Source organism: Ixodes scapularis, unplaced genomic scaffold (genome assembly GCF_016920785.2).
Source record: "Ixodes scapularis isolate PalLabHiFi unplaced genomic scaffold, ASM1692078v2 PGA_scaffold0__279_contigs__length_252992795, whole genome shotgun sequence".
Lineage (NCBI taxonomy): Eukaryota > Metazoa > Arthropoda > Arachnida > Ixodida > Ixodidae > Ixodes > Ixodes scapularis.
In genome coordinates this window covers 159,898,229-159,922,769 of record NW_024609835.1, presented here as the reverse complement: position 1 = coordinate 159,922,769, position 24,541 = coordinate 159,898,229, and the positions used below count along the sequence as shown (strand labels likewise).

The 24,541-nt window shown below is 44.7% G+C and overlaps 1 protein-coding gene across 1 annotated transcript; it reads left to right on the top strand.

Annotated features, from left to right (window-relative positions):
* Positions 1-12,152: 12,152 nt before the first annotated feature.
* On the top strand, positions 12,153-24,541 carry LOC120850867 (putative nuclease HARBI1). The gene is made up of 4 exons (XM_040223540.3): positions 12,153-13,164; positions 13,703-14,122; positions 16,612-16,851; positions 22,179-24,541. Exons 1-3 carry the CDS (start codon positions 12,779-12,781, stop codon positions 16,847-16,849), a joined length of 1,044 nt encoding a protein of 347 aa, XP_040079474.1. The 5' UTR covers positions 12,153-12,778; the 3' UTR covers positions 16,850-16,851; positions 22,179-24,541.

Here is a 24,541-nt window from a genome sequence, read left to right as displayed (position 1 = left end):
TACCCATCCCTACTCCTCCTCAAGAGCTGCGCTCCAATTCGGCGTTACAGGGATTTGTAAACGGCTTTCATTTTAGAGCGCAGCTCTTAGGGGCCCGTTCCCGGCTTGAGCGGCGTCGGCGTCGCCGTCGGCGTCGGCGTCGGCGTAGCCAAGGTCATCCCAAGGTCACCCCAAGGTCACGTGACACCCAAAGTCACGTGACCCCCCTGAAGTCACGTGACCCCCCGAGGTCACGTGACCCCCTCCCCCGAAGTCACGTGACACCCCCAGGTCACGTGACCACCCCAGGGTCACGTGACCCCGCCGAGGTCACGTGACCTCCCCGATGACGTCATCGATAACGTCGCCTGCATCCGCATCGTCATCATCACTGATGACGTCATCAGTGATGATGACGATGACGATGCGGATGCCGGTGACGTCACTGATGACGTCATCAGTGATGATGACGATGACGATGCGGATGCCGGTGACGTCACTGATGACGTCATCAGTGATGATGATGACGATGCGGATGCCGCTGAGGTCATCAGTGACGTCACTGATGACGTCATCAGTGATGATGACGATGCGGATGCCGGTGACGTCATCAGTGACGATGACGTCATCGGGGAGGTCACGTGACCTCGGCGGGGGTCACGTGACTTCGGGGGGGGGGCATCCGCATCGTCATCGTCATCATCACAAATGACGTCATCAGTGACGTCACCGACATCCGCATCGTCATCGTCATCATCGCTGATGACGTCATCGGAGTCCGCATCGTCATCGTCACTGATGACGTCATCCGTGACGTCACTGATGACATCATCTGCATGGTCACGTGACTCCCCAAGGTCACGTGACCCCCCCGGGTCACTTCACCCCCAGTACCCTTCCCTCCTCCTCCTCAAGAGCTGCGCTCTAATTCGGTGTTACAGGGAGTTGTAAACGGCTTTCACTTTTTTTTTCAGTAGGGAACAGTTCACTTGAAACAAAGGGTCGTACGGTGATTCGAGGTGCGGGCAGAAGGGGGGAGGGTTTCTTCTTACTGTTTGTTCTTAGCAATGACATCACCGCCCACAGCTAGGGAAGGATTCACCTGATTCACTCACGAAGACAAGAAAGAAGTCAGAGCGCGCGTTCCTTATTTTCCTTTCGCGGTCTTGGAAAGGCCAATGATTCACCACCGCTGACGGTACATCGTTGCTTCTTTGGTTGTCGCTGCTTGTGCTGCTACGTACCAAGTAGAAAACACGGAATTGTCTGTCTTCCTTCCTGTAGAACTTTATCATTTTCGCGCGGTTTTTCCCATACGGCGAAACGAGCGAGGCGTTGCACGATCCGGGACAACAGAGCGAATTAAGCCTACACGTACTCGACGTACTCCGAGCGACTCCGAGATAGTATAAAAATTCAAAAGCGCTAACAACAAGGAAAAGAAGAGGGTACAGGACAGCGCGCTTACTCCAACTGTCGTGTCCCCTCTTCTTTTCCTTGGTGTTTGCGCTTTTGAATGTTTATACTATATGTAGCCAACTAGCCCAACAGTTAATTTTGATTCGACTCCGAGATCTTACCCAGAATGACCGAGAGCAGTAGACGACGAGAAATCTCGCGCCTTGTCGTCGCAGACGCGACGCTGCGAAAGCAAACGAGAAAGTGGCCGCCGCTGGCAATGAGAGATCTAAACACATTCCTTTTTCCGCTGATGAGGGCGGTCGCGTGCCTGCCAATGTGCGCGGCCATTGAAGACTTGAGGAAAGGAGCCTCATTGAACATGATCGAAGAACGCGCAGAGGTTCGAAACATCTCCCATTTTTAGCGACTCGAGCGAACCACGCCCCCACGCAAACTGCTGGATACTGTAGGGAACGACATGCAAGACAGACCCGCGTTAGAAGAACCACAACCCTCTTTGCATGACAGAGCCACTACTGAGTGCAAACCTATGCCGAAAATGCGCAACCAAGGAAACCGGGCTCGAACGGCTAGACTGCGCGCAGCCTGGAGTGAAGAACACGCGACAGAAGAGGAACTAAGGTGCATAGATGAAACCAAATTGGAGAAAGTTACATCCAGGTCCTGGTACGATTCAAGAAGAAACGTATACGCTGCACCGCCATACTACACAATAAAGAAAAAGGGTATGTTCTTACACCCCTTGTTACATATAGTCTACCCCAAAACTTCCGTTCGACATACAGCGTACTGACGTTGAACCGACGCTACCAACTTCCACGAGCGGTTTGATAGCCGAGTTGTACAACCTATTAAATAGCTAATATACGTGAGACTGACTGAAAAACGTGCCGTATTTTCTGGGCAACAATCTACGGGCTATACATGTTTAAAAGTTGAAATTTCTGGCTCAACGGAATACTTACGCGTGAGGACTATAAAGAAATTTTGATTTTTAAGATTGTTCATTGTGACGAGACATGACGGAATTCGGAATGAAACAGTACGTTAATGATGATTTATGTATAATACAAGCTTCTTCGTGAGCTTAGAAAGCAGGAATCTCTCAAGGTGTGCCGTGTATGAGAAGATTTTCGTGTCGACTAAGCACGAGGTACGGACTATGCACGGCGTGCGGACTATGTAAGCAAAAACTCGTTTTTTGGCATTAATTGGCCCCTGCGGACTATACACCTGGTGCGGACTATAGCCTGGAAAATACGGTAATCGGGGTTTTCTCGGCTCTACTGCAAAACCTCGGTGTTTTTATTTTTGTAGTTTTTTTATACGTACTTAAGCTGCTTAATCCGTTAATCACACCGTTATCAAGGCCCTCGCAAAAGTTGAGGCCATCAGTTGGACCTCAGTGCGCAGTACGTCGAACTGAAGATTTGCGGTGTATTATATGTGACAAAGGGTACAAGGCTAAACTCTTATTTTTAAAAGTGTACCTGAGACAACCTCTGTTAAAGAGGCAGAACTAAGGGCCATCTTTGCGATTAAAAAGACAGACCAAGCCAGGATAAACACGAGCCTTCACAGACTCACGGACACAAAAGCCGCACCGTCAAAAAGATAAAGAAACCGCAGCTTATCTTCACACCAGGGGAACTGGATGGACTGATCATCGAGTAGCTACCTGGTCAAAGTGGCGTATCAGGGAACTAGAGGGCTCACCTAGCTGCATGCAGCGGGGCAGCCAACAGCAACCACTCCGTGCATGGCCCAACCTCTCAAGAGAAAAAACCCAAAGCAGTGGACCCTGTAGAGCTGGCCGCACTAGCTAAACAGGCGAGAAGGGCCTACATTCGGGGCCTGCTGCCGGCAATGAAAGACATTATGCACACGGGATGCAGCAGATGAGAAACTGTCAGGATCCGTAGGATCAGGCTTGGAACCACTCTGACGCCCGTGAAATTTGCATTTTTTGGAGAATGGTCAAGAAACAGGTGTTTGACCACGACAATGCACCCGCCCATTCAAGTGTAGTCGCTCGGCAAAAACTGACAGAACTGAAGTACAAAATCCTTCCGCATCTACCGTAGTCACCTGATTTGTCTTCTTCGGACTTCCACCTATTCACGAACGTCAAGACCTTCCTGAATGGAAAGAAGTTTCTGTCGAATGGGGAGGTGATGGAGTTTGTGAACAGTTGTTTTAGGGATCTCGAAGAAGGTCACTTCCTGGAGGGAATCGAAAAACTAGAAAAACTCTGGACCAAGTGTTTCGAGCTTCGTGGGAATCATGTCGAAACAAAAAGTGTAACTTAAATCAGATATATATATATATATATGTTGTTATCATTTTCATTCCTGAAACTTTTCAATTCACCCTCACATATACACTGCGGAATATGTGGAATAATCTAGAAGCCCTATCATAGTGCCTCGACACCTTTGCAGCCTCGTGCAGTGGTTACACTGCAAGAATGTCCGTGCTCGACAAAGATGGTCAAAAGCTTGGAGCTCGAATTTAAGTGGTCACTGACAACTTCAAAATTATGGTGTTTTATTGCCACAAATGCCTCGGGGTGGTGTCACATAACCGAAATAAAAAACTAAAACGGGCAAAAACATTTTAACGCCACCGAGGTGCTCTTTAAATTACCCCTCCACCGAACATCTTCTTTACTCTCTCTTTGCAGCAACTTAATTAGCAGGCATAGGTAGTATTGAAGATACATGTATTTTCGTTACTATATTTCGATACATTTTGCGTATCGCTATTAGGTATCGCTTGCCAGAAAAGAAAGTATCCGTGTATCGGTATCAAAAATACATTTTTAGCGAATCGTATATATTCTAGGGCTGGGCGTCGATAAAAATGTTAACCCGTTAATGATTAACTAATCGATTAGTAATCGGTTTTGTTCATTTCCATGCATAATATTTTAGAAAAGTCAAAATTACACTTTTTGCTTTTGCTGAATATGCAATAAATTCGGAATATTTAATTTCGATCATGAATAAACTTTGATGTGTATTTGAGAACTGTCAAAACACACTTAGACTCAAAACATTACTTCACCTGCAAAGTCAAAAAGGTTCCTTGGTATCCTTCGGCAAAAGCGAGCTCCTTCGATGGTCCACTATAGTCCCTGCTGCGCTAAACAGACACTCGCGCGAGGTTGAAGTAGCCGGGAAACGTATAACCTTCAGCCCACCTTTAGAGCTAAATTCTCGCCCACCAAGCAGTTTACTTTAACTCAAAATTTCACCTAAGGTTTTCTCTTCATACAGGTGTAGACGTTCACACCTGCAGGGTGGAAGTGTTTAATTTTTACTTTCTTTTGGTTAATCGAAATTCCGACCAACCGGTTAAAAAATGAGTCGCGATTAAAGCATTCATAAATTAATCGATAGGTTAATCGATCAATTGCCAGCCCATAGTATTTTCACGATAGTCGATTCTCAAAAAAAAAAGCGAAGAAAAAAAGGTTGTTCCTCAGATTTTGAAGATGCTGTGAGTCAGACCTTGGGGCAGCAGCACTCTTTCAGGCGGTAGCAGGCTGAAAAAAAAAAGTGATCCGTTCATCCCTTTCTTATTCTTTATCAATTCATCACAGCCGCTTTCATCGAGTACAAAAGGGCGATGCGCTCGTCTGCTCCTGTAGAAGGGATTTTTTTTTTTCATCGTTTATAACACGGCCGCGTCGTATGGCTTTTTCCGACCGACGGTTTCAGCACCTTTAAGCCAATGTAACGTCTAAATAAGAGACATTAGCAATATATATTTTGTCTAATAAAAACTTTCAGCCCTTTTCAATTTGTTGTTTTCCTTCTAGTTTTCAACGCAGAACGTTCAACTTCAAACGTGCCGGCTAAATAACTGTTCGGCTTTCTTAAGCGCACAAAGCCTGCATCTTTCAGCCCGGGGAAAAACCAGAGGCAACGCGGTAAATACTGCAAGTAACAAACGAAAGGCATTAGAAAGGTTAGTTTATTCATGTGCATAGTCAAGTGCTCAAACAACGGTTCGCGTCAAGAATATTAGTTTAAAAGTTTGCAACGCTGTTTATGAAATTGGTCGTTTAAACGTCACCATGACTTCAGTCCAATGCTAAAGTTTTAACGAAACCATCCGCGCCGACAGTGGAGCCTAAAGAAATCCGTGTGGCCCGATTCGTTCGAGCCATTTTAAAAATAGTCCGCTATATCGAATATGCGAAATAATCCAGAAGCCACGGATAAATTTCGTAATTTAGCTATTTATATTACCAGGTTTATTAATATTGGCCGTCTCAGTGATGCATCAAAGTATCGAGATACAGTATCAAGCACCTGTATCTGAAATCAATTTCAGTTTTGTATCTTGTGTCGTATCAGGTGTCGGTGTCTGAAATAGTTTTTGAAAGTATTGTGCCCAGCTTTGTTATGTAGCAGACATTTAGTGGATTCGCAAACAAAATATATTTAAAATTAAAATGGCTTCATTCACTTTAGCTCAAACTAAGCCAAGCCGCAGATGCCTGGTCAATCGCGTGTTTTCCATGGTACGAAGGCTGCGGGTACAACAGTTCGAGGGCGTAGCGAAAGTCAAACATGGTGCCTGCGTCGATTGTCCCGTGGGATCAACACCGCTTCTTGGCTCTCAGGGGGAAAACTCCGCAACCAACCGACGTTAAACGCAGAACGACAATTTCGACGATTTTTAACGCAGAATGTGCCATTTGGCTGGACCCTAACCGTTTCCGGTTAGGGTCCAGAAAACGTGGATGCCCGCCGAACGATGACGTACTGCTCGTGTCCTTGCCGATTGGACCCGAGTGCCAGCCGAGTGTCTTTCTCAACTTGATGCGGTTACTTCCGCTAAAGTCACTGGATCGTGGGAAAGTAGCGCCAAGCTCCACGTATGGTCTCGCCATTTTGGCCCACAAAATGAGCAGTTTCTCCTTTACCTCTTCATTCTTGGTGAGTCGATTCATAATTCCGGCGAGAGCCGTTGCTTTATAAACACTTTTTTTTTTGGGGGGGGGGGATGGGGGGGGGGGGGTAAGGGGTTATGATATTTTGTTGTTTAGACACCGGCCAAACAAGGGCACATCTTCGCACCGCTACTACATGCGGTGTCGGTGCTTGGCAGCATTGAAGAATACTTCCCTTCTCCTGAAATACGCAAGAACAATATTCTTGTAAGAGATTTGTCGAGATAGGCATGATTGATAAGTTCACTGCATTCACAGTGTCAACGGCACCTACATTGGCGAGGTACGCTTTCAGTACTATGATTCTCTATAGCGATATTGGCGCGATTGGTTCTGAACAACCCTTCGAAGCTTCGAAGATCTGAAAGGAATGAGATGGGGATTGGCAATGGCAACAGAGACTGATGAGCCAGTCGCTCTACGAGGTTTTGGTGGTCTCTATGTGAGTATCTGTTTGTGTCCGGCTAGCAGTCAGGAAAGCATCGGCGCTACTTTCCCAGTATCCAGCAACTTTAGGTGCACCGAACGCTTGTCTGTAAGGCAGGGTGTCGAATCGCAATTTTTATCAGTGCGGTTATGGTTCGGGTTCACGGCTTTCGGTTCAGTTCCGGCTCAATTTCGGGAAGCCAAAATAAAAGTTCAAACTGGTTCGAACCGCTAAATTGATGATCTATTTTGGGCGTTGTTCTTGCAACAGGCCCTATTTTCGTCTTAAAACGAGTGACTATATCTTTTTTTTTATGGTTTGTACAATCCACATTTCTTTTGAGGTACGAAAAATAAGAAATTGCGTTATTTAGTTTGGCGCTACGGTAAAATAAAATCTAGATTAACACACAAAACGTCGTGTTTATACCAACCAACATATATTTGTTTACCTTATTCGCGTATATTCTACCGGAATCTAAAGGTTGTCACAAAGTGTGGTTGTTCGCCTAAAATACCCATGATTAGCAAAACTTTACGTCGCACCATTTAAAGTTGAATCGTGGTTGTGCTCTGGAACTAAAAAATTAAATACAGTGCATAAGATCACGAAATGGGCAGCGATCGTCGCCATATATATGGCGAAATATAGAAATGTAGTTGCGTGGTATTTCTTATATTATAAATAAGAAATACCACGCAACTGAGCTAGAGAAAAAAATATTTTCAAAATGGCAAGAAAGTTTTAGGATAAGCCCTTTGAGTCTACTTCTTATAGACACATTCAACGAAAATTACGCTTGTTATTCTAACAAACATTACTCTTTAGTCCGTAGTTTTTAGTCTTTATTTGTTTGGCTCTGGAGAGCCGCAGCACCGCGGGAAGGCAGCAGCCCGTACCATGGAGGCCCGCGGTGCCGCGTCTAGTGAACATGATAATGTGATGAGTATATACATGCACGATGTTTACAATTAGCACCGTAATGCATAAAAAGAATCAAGCAAAAAGAAGGGATCTAAATTGTTCACTCCAATCTATACGCACCTTCGTACTCAGATTGAATTTGGCCTAAAATAGCGCGTGCCAAGTAATCATTTTCTTATACACGATAAACTGGCATAGCCTTGCTGTTGAGGTTTTGTCTTGACAAGATGCCTGTCAATTCAATTTGTAAATAAGCACCACCCTTGCCAATTGATGATTTATTTTGTTAAGTAGAACAACGTACTACCTAATTATCTAATCGGCATGGCAGCTACTTAATGGGTCACTCTCCGACGGCCTGCGTGTGTAATTGTCATAGTCCCGCCAAGCGCCCCTGTGTACTTTGTTTTCGTCCAGCTCACAGACACATAAAATGTTTCTCTATCACATAAAAGAGGCAATACTCGCAGATGTTTGTGAAGTTATATATGCGCCAGGAACACAGTTATTAAAATCAACCTCAAAATCGAAAAAAATGATTCGGCTCTCCCGAATTGCCTATACATATGACTACCGTGGATAAAAACGTCGCTAATGATTCGCAGAACATCTTTCAGTCAATTTTTTGGAGAGAATTCGGCCCTTGTTATGTTAAATATTCAGTCAGTCATTGGACATATATTTTTTAATCATCGATAAGTTTGGCTGTATGAAGTTCACATACCCGCCTGTGACTGACGCAGGACGATACTCGGAAATATGCCACCTCAGGCACGTAGTCAGGGGGGGGGGGGGGGGGCAGGCCTCCCCCCCCCCCCCCCGAAATCTTCCATTTTTCTAGGGCCTCCTTTCCCTCTCCCCCTCATACAGCAGTTTGTCATGGGCGCCCCCCCCCCCCCCGCCCCCCGAAACAAAATCCTGGCTAGGTACCTGCGCCAGCTGAAGAACCGATCTCAGGGAACTTGCTTTTTTTTTTCTTCTTAAAACAAAGGGTCGCAGGGTACGCCAAAAAGGACTTTGGCCTCACATAATAGATGGGATGGCAGAAACACGAAATGCGCAGAAACAGAAAGATAATAAATGGTATTCTTCAAAAGCATCCGATACACGATGTATCATAATACAAAAATGAAATACATAGATATGTAATTATATACCTAATTACACATAAACTGCGCGAAGCACAGACTAATATTATAATAATCCTAAAATAAATCACATTTGGGCATCAGCTTACTTGAACTCGGAACTTCGCGAAATACTGCCTCATGACTTTAGCGTTAAATTCGGTTTTACGTGTACTCTTTTTAGGGCCTTCACTCTACAACTTTGTCCTTTATCAGTCACGCACTCTAACATTTTATTAGGCCGCCGCTTATCCCATCGCGAGACCTCTATATATACTTCACAACTTTACGATTTGGGCGGATTTTTTTTTTTTCTGGAATTGCGGGCATTGCCTTGTCACCAGAAAACTGAACTGTTTACCATGGTTTGCACGTGACATCATCTCACTATTCGCTCCTTGCACATACGTCACACGTGTGACGTCAGAGCCCGGCTGTGAGTGGCGGCTGACATCGTGGTGGGGCAGGTCCAGGCGCCGTTGCACGCATCGTACCGATAGGCCATGGTGAACTGCGCAGCCTTTCGCTGCAATAATGAATCCCGGAAGAAAACTAATGGCGAAAACACACCACCGGTGGGATTTTTTCGATTCCCGGCTCTCCGACTGTCCGAGTGTCCAAAGAACACAAAACTATCGGCGGCAAGACGACGGGAGTGGCTCGCAAGGATCAACGATCCGACATGAAAGACGCGGCCTCACACCACCGCGTTTGCGGAGCTCATTTTGTGACTGGTAAGTGTTTTGATTCACTTCAAAAGCATAGCAGGTAAAGTTTCCCCGTACTCAGGTCTGTGCGCGAACGCCGGTCTCCGCGTGTAATTGTACATATAGCGAACATGACATCGGCGCTTTTTCGCGTTTTGCTGATACATGATTTAGACCAACACAGGTGTAGCTGCCCAAGTTAAAGACCCAAATGAGCACTTTCTATTGCTCCTGCCGTTTTTATTGAATACTTCGCAAAAATTAGGCAAAGCCGACGGCGGCTTGGTCGCGCTATGATACTAGACGTGCGATAATGATTGGATGAAGGAAATCCGAGTGAGCGCCGAGCACCGGTGCCAGCTCTTCCGCGTTATTCGTAGTCCGTGCCAAATACAATCGATATCTTGCTGTCTGTCATGCTTTCCTGCTTATTGTTTCCTGATTTGGTGAAATGCACCATTAAAATCCTTAGGCAAACCACCCGACCTCTTCGACGTGGACCATCCGGACTGGGCTCCCAGCTTGTCTCTTGGACACAAGAACAAGTATGCTAATAAAATGCACAGGTAAACAGGTCTCTCCATCATTAGTTGTAACAATATTTAGCAGAACTTAGTGAATTTTTGGTCTTGAGTGTAAAGTGCTCATCCCAAGTGCATGTTTGACGCAGGTACAATCGGCGTAAAGGCAGACACCAAAAAGCACGGTTTGGAAAGACACGAGACCAAAATGGTATTATCTGTCCTCTTTGAATAACTCTGCTCCTTCGCGCTAGAAAATAGAATCGGAATTGTAGTCAGTTGCCTGCCGTCCTTCCATGCGACTCTGTCGAGTGATGTCACAACCAAATTCTCGCTGTGTTGTCGCCAGATCTGCACGAAATGTCACAGCATTCTTGTTGTATTGTTGCTTTTAACCAAGCGCATCTGCCCAAACTGTTGCATCACTCTTGTCGTGTTGTTGTGATGTGATGTGAGATTGTCCGAGATGTCGGCCTACATGTTTTGGTCAACCTGTCCGTCGAATGAACCACTACGCCTCCTTGACCGCACCCCTGAATAAGAAAGACAAGTTGAATCTTTCACCGTGAACACGATTGACACTAGTGCTTCTGCACCATTACCCATCCTGAAAATGAGATTGATTTCTTAACCTCATAACTGACATAGCTGCGTGATTACTCTTCACATTCCAGCTGTTAATGTAGTCTTCCCCGTCGAATCATTCAATATTTTGAATCATCATTGAATTTACTTCTGGAGCTGTGATCACACGTGACCGGCTGTCATTCCAGCCTAAGGAAAGAATGAGCCAGGCATAGTTTCTACCAAAGTAAATCTAAAAACAGAGTTGAAGTGTTTAGGAGACGACTCGTTGATGGCATGAATACATGTACTAACCTTGCATTCAATTGCATTATAATAACAAATTAATGTTTTATGCAGGTGTGCCAGTCCTCGAACCTGACTCGTGCAGCCAACCAGGAACGAGTTCTGTCGACACAGCCAGCTGCAGAGCAGGTAAATTGATTTTAGCAATCCGCAAAATTTAAAAAAGGGTCTGGCTCGTTACACAGCCCTGAAAGCTGTGGGGATCTCAGCATGAAACTCTTTCTCGAGTGGTGTTACGACCGAATTCTCGTTCTGTTGTCGCCAGATCTGCACGAAATGTCACAGCATTCTTGTCGTATTGTTGCTTTTAACCAAGCGCATCTGCCCAAACTGTTGCATCACTCTTGTCGTGTTGTGATGTGATGTGAGATGGTCCGAGATGTCGGCCTACATGTTTTGGTCAACCAATCCGTCGAATGAACCTCTACGCTTCCTTGACCGCACCCCTGAATAAGAAAGACAAGTTGAATCTTTCACCGTGAACGCGATTGACACTAGTGCTTCTGCACCATTACCCATCCTGAGAATAAGATTGATTTCTTGACCTCATAACTGACATAGCTGCGTGGTTACTCTTCACATTCCAGCTGTTAATGTAGTCTTCCCCGTCGAATCATTCAATCTTTTGAATCATCATTGAATTTACTTCTGGAGCTGTGATCACATGTGACCGGCTATCATTCCAGCCTAAGGAAAGAATGAACCAGGCATATTTTCTACCAAAGTAAATCTAAAAACAGAGTTGCAGTGTTTAGGAGACAACTCGTTGATGGCATGAATACATGTACTAACCTCAAATTGAAGGGCTAACAAATTAATGTTTTATGCAGGTGTGGCAGTCCTCGAAACTCACTCATACAGTCAACCAGGAACGAGTTCTGTCGACACAGCCAGCTGCAGTGCAGGTAAATTGATTTAAGCGATCCGCAAAATTTAAAAAAGGGTCTGGCTCGTTACGCTGGCCGGGAAGCTGTAGTGATCTCAGCATGCGGCTCTTTGTCGAGTGATGCCACGAGCAAATTCTTGTTGTGTTGTCACCTGATCTGCCCGAAATATCGCAGCATTCTTGTCATAATATTGCTTTTAATTGGTGATGGTACAAACTTTTCTTTGAGCCGAGATTCGGAAAGGTTAGGATAAGTGACCGAATCTTGCATTTCGTGTCAACCTCTGGAGTAAATCTAGTCATAGAATAATCCTGGGCCCGTTTGCTCGAAGAGCTAACCGCGGTTAGCGTTGGCCAAAGTCCCTAGTAGGTACCGAAAGTACCTAGTTGTACCTACGTTGTACCTACTACGAAACTTTAATGGCTGGACATAAAACAAATCCGTCCTTTATTATTGGGCTGGAGCCTGCGCCACCTTGTGCTGAAAAAAATAAATCGTTATTTTTTTATGATACAACGTTTGCTTTATGGGAACCGTTTTCGGCTAAATCTAGTTGTAACTTGCAAGAAACGTTTGCTCAATTGAAAAGAAAAAGGATAGTTTCTTTTTTGCATCGAAATTCTTTCTTTCGAAGTGTGGAAGCGTAGACAAGACACCTAGTCAAAGTGCTTTGCAGTTTTCTGTTGTCGTGTTTTGCAAAAAGCAAGTGCGTCGACCGTCGCTTCCAAGTCTGGCAACGCCGTGTGTGCCGTGTCGCGTGCACGGCGTTTGTTTATACAACCAGTTTCGCCTCGTTGCACGCAACGCGCGTTTCTCGTTTTCGGTTATCATCTGAGTTTTCCTGTCTGTATTCTGCCCTTCGACCGACCGACCCACCGACAAACCCTCCGACCGGCCACGGACTGACTGATAAGATTTGCGGACCGATTTCCGACTTTGCTACCGGGCAGAATGTCCAACGCAAGGAATCGCCGACACAGAAGAGACCGCACGGACGCGCAGTACGCAGCGGCAATGATGAGGCGACAGCGTGTGCTGCGGGACCGCCTGAACCCCTTTGAGGATTTCGACGAGGATGGGCTGCAGCAACGGTTCCGATTTGGAAGAGCGGGCATAATGTTTCTCGCCGACACACTGCGTCCGGACTTGGAGCGCCGTACACGTCGTAGCCGCGCCCTCTCTGCGGAGCAGCAAGTGATCATCGCCTTGCAGTTCTACGCAACTGGGAACTTTCTGATCACTGCAGGCGACTACATCCGCGTGCATGTGTCAAGTGCTTCACGGGCTGTGAGGCAAGTCACCGTAGCGCTGGCTCGTCGAGCACAAGACTTCATACGGTAAGGGTCCTTTTTTTTTCCTTTTAATTGTAGTTTGCCAGCCGTATTGAAGTAAAGTAAATACACTAAAAATATATCTGAATTGCTGGTGATAGGGATGTTTTGTAGGTTGCCTTTTTATGGCAGTAATATTCTACCTACTAGTAACTAGCCCTCCCTCCCCCCCCCCCCCCCCCTTTTCAATAGAAAAAAAAATGATTACGGCCGTAAGCGTCCTACTTGCCCGATTGGAAAGGGCCCGGGCACGCCATTTTTCTGAGAAACCTCAGAAAGCGACCCGTTTGCACTTTTGGTAAGGACTTGCACCGAATCACAGTCACTTTATAGGTCTTGGTAACTGAACAAAAATAAAAAGGGATCCTATGAAAACATGCAAACTTCACTATTGAACAGGTGCTACTGAGGCACTTTACTGCTACCACAAACTTGAAGGGCACAGCCAAAGTCCTTAGCATTCCTCATTAAAAAGGTATTCATAAGCATTGTAGCTGTAAGTTTACTATATGTGGTTTAATTGCTGAGGGGATCAACGACGCAGATGGCCTGACGCTGCGGAGGGGGCAGCCTTGCAGCACAAGTTCTACGACATGGCCGGCTTTCCTTTGGTCGTGGGTGCTGTTGACGGTACCCATGTCCGGATCCAGGCACCCCATGTGCACGAGGAGGCGTACGTCAACCGCCATGGATACCATTCCATCAACGTACAGGTGGTCGTTGACGCCTCTTCTCGGATTCGCAACGTGGTTGCAAGGTGGCCTGGAAGCACCCACGACTCTCGGATCTTCACGGAGAGCACCTTGGCAGTCAAGCTGGCCAGTGGAGAGTACGACGGCCTGCTGCTTGGTGACAGCGGCTACTCCTGTCAACCATGGCTGATGACGCCATTCCTGTCGCCGTCATCAGCAGCCGAGGTCGCATACAATACGGCACACACGACGACAAGAAGCATTGTTGAACGGTAAATCTAGGCCATATATTGTGAAGGGCACAGAGATATTCATGCAAGACATTTCGAGACGACTAGCTGTCTTGACGTAATATGTGCAACACGTGCATGCTCCTTACGTCTGTTGCTATTCTTTATGGCATAAAAATATTCATACAAATTTTTATATTAATCTAACGAAGCATAAGATACCGTGGTTTTATGTAAGCAAGATGAAAGTAGTATCCTGAGATTACGAATCAATACAACTTATAATAGCTGCCTAGGGTTCTGCGGTTTCAGTTTTTATTTTTCTGGAATCGGCATACTTTTTTCGGTTGTTATTGTGAGTATGAAATTTTCAGTTTTTATCGATGAATATTTTTAGTCGAAAGCTTACTGCCTTTTTCCGGTCGATATCTATTGACCAGTTACGTTTTTTTTCAAGCAGGTTTGTCGAGAATGCAAAAGATTAGGTTCATATCTGAGTTATTCGTCAAGCGGCAACACTTGCGGACATGGCAAACGTAACCTTGGTTATACATGTGCTGTGACGACAAATTCTTAATCGCAAAATTTGCAAACGTAATTCTTGGCACGCTTCTTTGTTCTTCACATGTGGAGGACTATTAAAGCTGCTTTCCTCTAACCAGATAGCACCTTGAGAGAGGCTGTTTAAACAGCTTTGGTTTTTTTCTTATGCTCCCTACAATGGGAACAGAATGACATTCCATTCCTCCCAGAACAAAAGTAAGACCAAATGGCTTGACAAACAATGAAAACGCTCCAAATCCGCCCTCTAGACGACCACAGCAAACTTGATGGACAAAGGAACGCAAATTGCATCGATGACAAACCCAAATACTTCCTAAAGTGTGCTTCCAACAGAATAGTTTGAAAGCACGGAGATAAGATAGTTGACTACTCGGTCACATGCTTCTATACTCTGTTTACTCGGTCACATGCACCTGTAATGGTCTAAAGTACTGACCATTTAGGTTTAAAATCAAACTTTCGAAACTTACCTCACCACACTTTATTGGGTTTTATCGCTTGAGACTGAAAATGCAGAAACTCAGTTATGTCTTAGGTCCCCAGGACTGGCAATAATGGGGAAAAGCACTAAACTCACCTCAGGTGCCAGTGCTACGCAAGACCCGGACAGAAGTTGATATTTTGTTAATTGGACAAAAAGAAGCATTAATGACAATGGAATTTTTTTCCTAGACACAGCAGTGGAAGTAACACTGTGCCTTGGCACTTTCATATGTCTACTTTTTGAAATGTCAGTTTCGGGCTGTTTAATGAAAACTAACTAAACGTGCTAGATATGTATGTACTCATATTGAGTGCACAAGTACAGCTAAGCTCGTGCGTGCTAAGATGCGTGTGATCCAAAAATAGCGGCACATCGGTGTAAGTCGCAAACAATTGTGTGTTGCTGACCGTCTTGACCGATTGGCCAAGAGTACATGCCTAGCATGACCTATTCTGCTCTCATCGATGGATTTAAGAGTAGTGCCAAGGCATCATTTTGGACAATGTTGAAGTTGAGCATGCAATAACAAGTTTCCACAAATAGTCTCTAGACACCATCTTACACGTCATTCACGACTGATGATGAGTCGCTGCAATCTCAAATGTTCAGGCAAATCTTGCTTGGGATTCCGTTGTGAAAGCGCCATAAGACCCTCTACCAAAACTTTGGCTGCATGCGTCCAGGAGCTTCCACTTGAGTCAGAAATGGCGGTGCGTGGACCACTAACTAATAGGAACACTAGCGGCACAATCAAAGGGTAGGAGTACTTGGATAAGGCGTTATATCAAGTGCTTTACGTTTTACATCTCCCAGACTTACAAGACGGATTCTTATTGATCAATGACAAAAGTAGATGGGTTGCGCTACCACGAACATCTATTCCTGGAGAGTGGAAGGGAAAAGGCTCAACAAGACAAGAGTCTGGCTCTCTTTCTCTTTTCACTCTGTCTCACAAGTAACATGTAGAATGAAATTTTGATGGTACTGTATTTGTTGCAGTATAAAGCTTGGTTACAAGTTAATTCTTACAGCGTTGGCAGCAATCAGGTAGCAAAAAATTCTAACATATTGGCCTGTGCATATGCAGGTGTTTGGTTGGAAGCATATCCACGAAACCCTTTGAGGATAGCGCTTGAATAAAGCTGCACTTTGCTTGTTGCTTTCTATAAAATACATTGCACAGGCTAACCTCAGGTGACCCCGGATGTGAACGCAGTGTAAAAATAATTCGGAAGGAAAATAGAATGGTATGCATAATGCCCAGCTTTCGATATCCTGGAGCAATGGGCTGGAGCTTGGGCTGGAAAAATTAGGAGGTGTGATATCGGGCACGGCAGCCAATTTGCGATTCGAATTCAGCTGTAAATTTGTCCTTGTTGCGTGTCATCCTCTTGAGTATTTGCGTTCCACGCTGTTGTCCGATTTTGCTATTGGGTTTCTGGGAAGGAATAACATGTGGTTTTGATCCATGCGCTCTGTACAGGACAATCGGCCAACTCAAGCGGAGGTTCCATTGCCTTCACGCTGAGCTCCGAATGGCTCCAGAACGGTGCTGCGACATCATTGTCGCGTGCTGTGCCCTCCACAACCTGGCCAAGAGGTACCCCTGCAGGACACCCGTGGCCGCCATCCCCGCTGAGGTTCCCGTTGAGCCCGTAGCAGCCAACCGTGCTGAGAGCAACGAGGCCCGAGACTTTATTGTCAACCATTTCTTCGGCTAAGTGTAAGTGTCTGGATAGGTATCTTCTGGCTGTCCATTTCTAATGCAAGATGCTTTGTTATGATCGTGGCTATTGCTTTCACCTTTTGTTTATCAGGCTTTGCAGATAATTATAAGAAAATTATGTCAGACAGTTGTCTAACTAGATCAAATAATTGCTTGAAATAATATTTATTGTTTTGCTACTTAAACATCAATTGTATTTTTGGAAACTGCAACAGTTAGGGGCTCAACCGTGCTGCACAGTTAGCAAGAAGCCAACAGCTTTGAGATATTGATTAATTTTATTTTAAGCTTTTTTTGTATGATCTAACTGGATGTAAGATTATCATAAGTTCTACCCAAAATAACCCATAAAGGAGTGTGACACATGTGACAATGCTGAAAGTGTGTTATCAACATGACAATAACATTCCAGCAATGCATATATCACTCTTGCACAGATCAATTCGGGTAGTGCTTGCAGATATCCCACATAGAGTTTCGAAATTTGGATGATAGAAATGTAAAGAATGATTGATGGACATCCCCTTATACCTGTTGCTTCCATAGCAGTATGTGTAAATTGCAGCATGAGCGACGAAATAAGTAATGAAAAAAAATTTTCTTACTTCCCGCATTATTGTTACAAACCTCGAAATGTGTCATTTGAGGCACTTATAATTAGCTCGTTGGAAAGAGTGTGCTCGAAAAAAATCCCTGTCGAAGCTATTGGTCAAACGGGAGTGCAGTGCAATGTCCAACACTCCTGCAATCGCACGCTGCAGCTCAACTGCTTGTTACTGCTTTGGTCTCCTCCCCATCAACTCCTGCACTCTCGCAGAGCTACAAGCATAGGCACACACGGGCTCTCTTAAACTAATAGATTTTGAATTTGATTTCCGGAGTTCATAACAATGCACTTTTCAAACTTCTAACTAATGACATGAGGGATGCTTCTTCAAATTTGTGCACTTCTTCGCACTCTCTGGAGCTCTCTTTTTATACTGTCATTATTTTTTATAATACATTTCCCACACCGACGGATGCTTTATGGGAAGTGCTGAAGTCAGCCCTATAACAGACTATGTGTGCACAGTTTATAATGAGGCAACTGAAGAAGACAGTTATTTTCCCATTCAATATCTACAAACCGATACTATTTAATGGGTACAGGAGCATGAATAGGAGAGTATAGTGAAACAATGTTCATTTGATACCAATTTCAAAGCTATCAGTACAAATTATATATACTACCCCATAGAATGTTCATTTTTCACTGCATACTCATGGTTACTAGCTCATAGGATTTACAGTGCAGTCCACTTATAACGATATTGAGAAAACCGCAAAATCCAATCGTTATAGCCGATTATCGTTATATCTGGACCGACAAAAAAAAAACATAAGTGGACCTATTCTTGCCTTTGCGGCAAGAATAGGTCCACTTATGGGCACGTTCCGGTTGCGAGTGGTCAAGAACCACTGGTACAGGGAGTCTTCAACGTCGCCGTACAAAGGATCCCTAACCCGCTTTCGCTGGTCGTCGTGACCGCTGGTGCCAGCCTTCTTCAAGACATCTCCAGCCTTGATGATTGTAGAAATCGTTGATTGAGACAGCTCGTATCTTTTTGCGAGGCTACCAACCTTGAATCCTTGTCGGAAATCCCGGTGAATTCGCTGCTTCACCTCCAGAGATATCGCTTTGCGCTTAGTCGGCGCCATTTTTACCTCACGAACGTACGAACGTGCGGAAACGGGGGAAAACTAGGAAGCGTTGCGCGGCGGCGGCCAAGCAAGCTCTTTCTCTCCTCCCTTCAGCGATTGCGATGACGATAGCACTTAGTTCCGAAGGATGAGGCTGAACTTTTTAAATCGGGCGGCGCCTCGCGTCACCTAGCGGATCTTTCCACGCCGACCGGTTTTTGATATTTTTACTAGTTTTCATGTCGTTCGCTTCAAGTATTTTAATTTTTCTCAAATTTCCAGGCAAATTTTTCGTGATAAGCACCTTCCGGGCGGCCAGAATTCTATCGTTGTATCCGATATGTCGCCGATAATTCTATCGTTATATATGGTTTTTTTTTTACATAGGGGCGATGGGAGAATTGACAAATCTAAAAAATTTGATCGCTATAAGCGATATATCGTTATATCTGGTATCGTTATAAGTGGATTACACTGTACATAGTGTACGCTTCTGAGTGTTGAGTCATAACACCTTTCACAGGTTTTTCCAACCTGCAAAGCTTTTCTCTTATTTTTCACAAACCTCCTAGGGTTAGTTCATATTTTCTTCATCCTGGCTGGCATGATAACATCATTTGCAAAACATTTATTTTTAGTAGGGCATTGTCCAGAGAGGAGCTTTATTGTACATACTACACTCTCATTAATTCAAACTCCAGAAAGTCACATATTTTAGTTGGATATATATGATACTAGAGAACATTATGATTTGTTACATGGATAGCGATATATACAAAGCAGATTTTGGCCAGTTTCCTCTACATAGCACAGTAGCTTGCTTATAGTTAATGCATAACTATAAGCAAGTACAGGCATAACACATTTGTGAAAGAACCGTGACTAAGTTTATTCATCCGGCAAAAAAGTCGTCAATTGTGGACTGTTTAGTCAGCACATGAGATCTCAAAACAAAATTTCCAATGCCAGCCAACGCAAGTAGCTCTTTACGGGACTTTTCCTTTGCAGACAGAAACTTCCGGAGCTGAGCGATGTGCTCAAAGGCCTCTGCGGCTGTGACAGTTCGTAGTGGGCCATCCATTTCTTCATCGTCATCTTCACTGTCACTGCTGCACTGTGCTGGCATTACTTTCCGTATTATGTCCTCTAATGAGTCATCACGACAAACACACACATCGTCGTCAAGACTAATATAGTTCGCCTGCACGGCGTTCACATTACGTGTTTCAAGGCCAGAAATCATGATGCCAGTGAGCTGTGCCTCGTCCTCGTTGTCGTCTTGGTCATCATTGCTAGTCTTGAAGCACATAATTTGAACGCCGTTTTCCGTTCATGTGTGCCGTTTTCGCTAATTCATAGTTTTTTGTTCTCGCGGCCCCGTTGACTGCGCTTCTTTCCGAGCACTGGTGCACTGCGGAGAAGCAACACTCGCAAAAGCAAGCTCCGCAGGTATTGCTTCTCTGCGGTGCACCGGTGCTCGGAAAGAAGCGCACTCAACAGGGCCGCGAGAGCAAAAAACTATGAATTAAGCGAAAACGCCATTCGAATTAAGTGGCTTATAAATACATAAAAAAGCTTAGCGGGACAACCAAAATTTTTAAACCTGTTTGAATTAACTGGAAGTACGAAATATCCGAGTTCGAATTATCGCGAGCCTACGTACAAGCAGCAAGTAGATTTCAGCTCCAAAAAACTGTTGTGTTGGATAACAGTGTATTTTTTTCTCGGTTGTATATCTATTCTGTGCGGACAAGTGATCACTTTGTGTTTTTATGTATGTGTGTTATTTCCCACCCCTCCTACAATAATGCCCTCGAGGCGATGAAGGTACTCTTTAAATAAAATAAATAAATAAATAAATAAATAAATAAATAAATAAATACTTAAAGAACAAGGTAAGTGGTGACGATTCAAAGTAATAAGAGTTGAAGACCCGGGGCCCCAAAAGGTGACACACGCAACAAAATGATGTAGTGTTGTGTTTGATCCCTTTTTCTGTTCCTGAGTTTCGGGATATTCTTAGTATGAACTTTTTCGTACATAAGCAGCACACAGTCCATAGGTCGCAGGAGCATATCCAGGCAGAAAAAGCCTTTATCTTAAAAGCAGAAGGAATATTTGCAGATGCAAGTCAGAAAGTGTCTGTGGTCCACTCATCGATTACTCGAACATTTTCTTAAAACACAGAAACTCGACCTTGGTCTTCTGCCGGGAGGCTAATCGTCTTGGCGACCTCCTCTCTTGAGCTGTGACGGGGAGCCGCGTTATGAAAGGGAAACATGTGAAGGGATATAGGAAAGAAGGAATTATACATCTGCCTTTGAGCTTAACCCATATTTTTATTTTAGGTATCCATGTAAATTATGTGCCACCTTTGGGGCGTCGAAAGCCTGGGTGCCATACTGCCAGTATGATATTCTGTTGCTTACTTAACCACAGCGTAAAATATTGCGATCAGAACAACCACGCTGGTCTAGTGTAGGGATAGTCAACGACATGGAAAAGATTGTGTGCAAGCTTCCCTTGTAGATAGCATGCATAAAATAAATGAAGTGTCAAACATACCATGTTTGCATGATTCTAACGTGGCCCCGATACTTACATGCAGGCAATTTTAGCTCCCAGATATCGAAAAATTTAATTGCTGCCGATTCTACCGCGCAGGTAAAGTAATGCACTTTGAACACCCATAAGTGCAGCTCTTAGGCGCTCGTTTCCGGCTTGAGCGGCGTCGCCGTCGTCGTAACCGCCGGTGCATGATGGGTAAATTTCTCTGCTAAATCTAGCGGAAAAATTTCTCCGCTAAATCTAGTGAAAAAATTTCCCCGCTAAATCTAGCGGAAAAATTTCCCCGCTAAATCTAGCGGAAAAAATTCCCCGCTAAATCTAGCGGAAAAATTTGTCCGCTAAACCTAGCGGAAAAATTTCTCTGCGGGGTCATGTGACCTGGGGGTCACGTGACCCCCCCCCCCCCCCCGCCGAGGTCACGTGACCCCCCTCCCCCTCAGTACCCTTCCCTACTCCTCCTCAAGAGCTGCGCTCTAATTCGGCGTTACAGAGTTGTAAACGGCCTTCACTTTTTTTTTTCATACAACACTTCGCGAGCTCATTGGGTCGCTGGGATTGCGAGGCTACGCAGTGTCGCTCCGTGGTTATCGTTTCCCGTCAGTGTGATGACATAAAGGCGAAAGAACGCGCGATACGGATACCAAAATATCTAATGTAAACAAACGGTCACAAAGGCGATTGGGCTAGCTGCCTTGCGTTTTTCTTTTGAGTTTTGGTTTCAATTGTAAGTGCATCTAATTTTAGGCACCCATTTTGGCAAAAAAAATGTGAGCGTTATAATCGTGCAACCAAGTATGTAGGTCAGAAAAAACGCAAAATATGTATACAACACAGCGACAAACAATGCAAGTAGCTCATTACATGAGTTAATCTTGTCCTAATTGTCTTTTTATCAGTTCAATTTGCAGCTGTGCTCGGGTGGTTTCAAGTCTAATGAGTTCTCTTTGCTCCCTGAGCACTTCCTCCCCTATAGCATAGAAACTCCGTGCAGCATCTGCTGCAGCGAGGGTTGCGTTTGCAGCCTGTATGGCCCCATTTGTGTACTTTCTCTCAAGGAGTATATTCTCATGCTCCAGATCCTGCTGTCGCTCGGCCCTTCTCTGGTACTGCTGTGCAGCCTCACGGGTCCAGCGCTGGTTGTGCTGCACAACAGGAGAGGCCAGTGTTCTCTGTGCTGCGTCGTCTTCAACTGTACTGCTGCCAGATGACGAGGGTGGCGGCGTCGTCACCCTTCCCGTGCAGCTGCTGTAGTGACACGCATGACCAGGAAATTGTTTGAGGTTAAAGGGATACTACAACAAAATTTCGGGTTTCATTTTTTGGTCTATATGTGTTCGAAGGAGCAGTATCACATCGAACACAACAATATCTTGTTAAAAAAGTCACGAAAAGGAATTTTAAAACGAATTAAGCGATTGGCAAAGAGCACCAGGTGGATGTCGCTAACGCCTCGTTTGTAATGCCAGTCTAAGAACCTTGACAGCTAGTGACAGTAACTGTCTCGCCTCCGGCTACCACAATAGAAGAGGGGAAGGAGGAACTCTCCTCTTCCAAAGAATCCTTTTTGTATGTCCCAGAAGTTGCTATTGTCCCCCTACAAGATTATAAAAGATTAACCCTTCACTCAAAATTCGTACAAAAGCAGCCGCTTTGGTGGCTGGAACGACTAGGCCATCCTCTCGACGTCAGCCTCGTCGCAGCTTTGCTCGTCCCGAGACGAACTACGTCACGATTGCGTTGGGTGTCACATGCTCTCCGCTGGCTGTTCTCCGAGCGCTTGTCAGGGTGGGCCGTTTGTAACGAAAACTATAGCCACCAGGTTCAAAATACAAACGTGCGATTGTCATTTAGGGATACAGTGGATCATATTCAACCTATTTTTGAACACGACGGGTATATTTTTAATTTCGTTGAGGTATCCCTTTAACGCATAAGCCTTTACAACGATTATCAGCAAACTTAAAAACCCAGGTCACTGACTGGCTGTGGATGGCAGCCCGAGGTACAATATTGTCCTGCATAAAGTTAATGCTCGGGACGTGTTCCGAGCATGCGCAGTGAGAAAAATGGCAGCTCACAGAGGGCTATTGTTGGGCAGGAGTGAACTTGTAAATTTCAGCATAACTTAGCAAACTGCAAGGGCTACAGCTCCAGAGAGCTGCTCAGAGCATTGAAGCAAAGGATTGTGACTAGACACCATACTCGTGCACGTACGTCCTCCGTGACATGATTCTCTCCGTCCTCTATCTCTCCAAGTGATGCATGAGGGCTGCAGTGCATGACATTTTTGACGTCACCCTGGATCAGGGTACATATATGTGTGGGAGAACTGAGTGCAACGTGCGGCAACCTTAATCCAGATGTGACAGTAACACTTGTCATAATTTTACCACATATGTTGGTGGTACAACAGACTGGAGTGCCTAACCCCGCAACTTTGTTTCATTGGCGGTTGGTAGAGTCGCCACATAGACATTTGTACAAGATTTAAAACAAGTAGATGTGGCACACTCACACCAGCCGTCATATGTGATTATTGTGTACCCAAGCACTGTCCGGCTAACTGGGACATTGATACTTTTTCAGATTTTGTTGGCACAGATCAGCATCGAATAAGTCATTGGTGCATTCTCAACTTAATCTCATAAGCGTTACCAAAAAAGAATGGATTTTTGCTACGTTAGCAGGCATGTACGAAGATCATGCAAAAACATTTCCACTGACAGTGGAAAAATTTGGGTATTGAGTGACCTGACTTTGAAGAAAATAGGTGATCTCAACTTGAGAGAAAGACTACCATAGCTTTGTTGATTATGATGTAAATATTTCTTTGTAATTTTGTGGTACAAATAGTTTCAAACTGTGAGTTTTACTGCATTTACCCTAATAAATGGTTTCATTGGCACTTTTTCAGCAGTGCAGAAATGGCTAAATATGTGAAGGTGGTGTCCTTGTGCTGTGTTCTGTTCTCTACTGGACAGGTTTTGACTCGTACTCCTAATATTGTCGTTTTGCTTCATGAAGTTGGTCTCTATGTAAGGGCACGCAGCAGTAGTGTTATGCAACTGACATGTCTACTTTGAGATGGAAAACCAATATATTCTTTTATGACAATCCAAACTGTTCCCTATGCTCATCAATGTTTTCTAGGAGCATGCCAACAATTGGTGACTTTTGATATGCCTTGTGTCTGTGCTCAGTTTCATACCTATCATCAGTGACAGCAGAACATCCCTATCATCAGTTTCATAACTATCATCTTGTGGAAGTACTCATAATGTGACGAGCAGAACAGAAAAAGAATGCACCTTCAGCGCGTGCTCATTCTCTTCTGCTGCTTGTGCATCCTTGTGCTGTCAGGGCTAGTAAGCTGTAACTGGGTGCAGAGCTTCCACTGTACTATCGCCTCCATTGTCACAGTCTACATACAGTGTGCAAC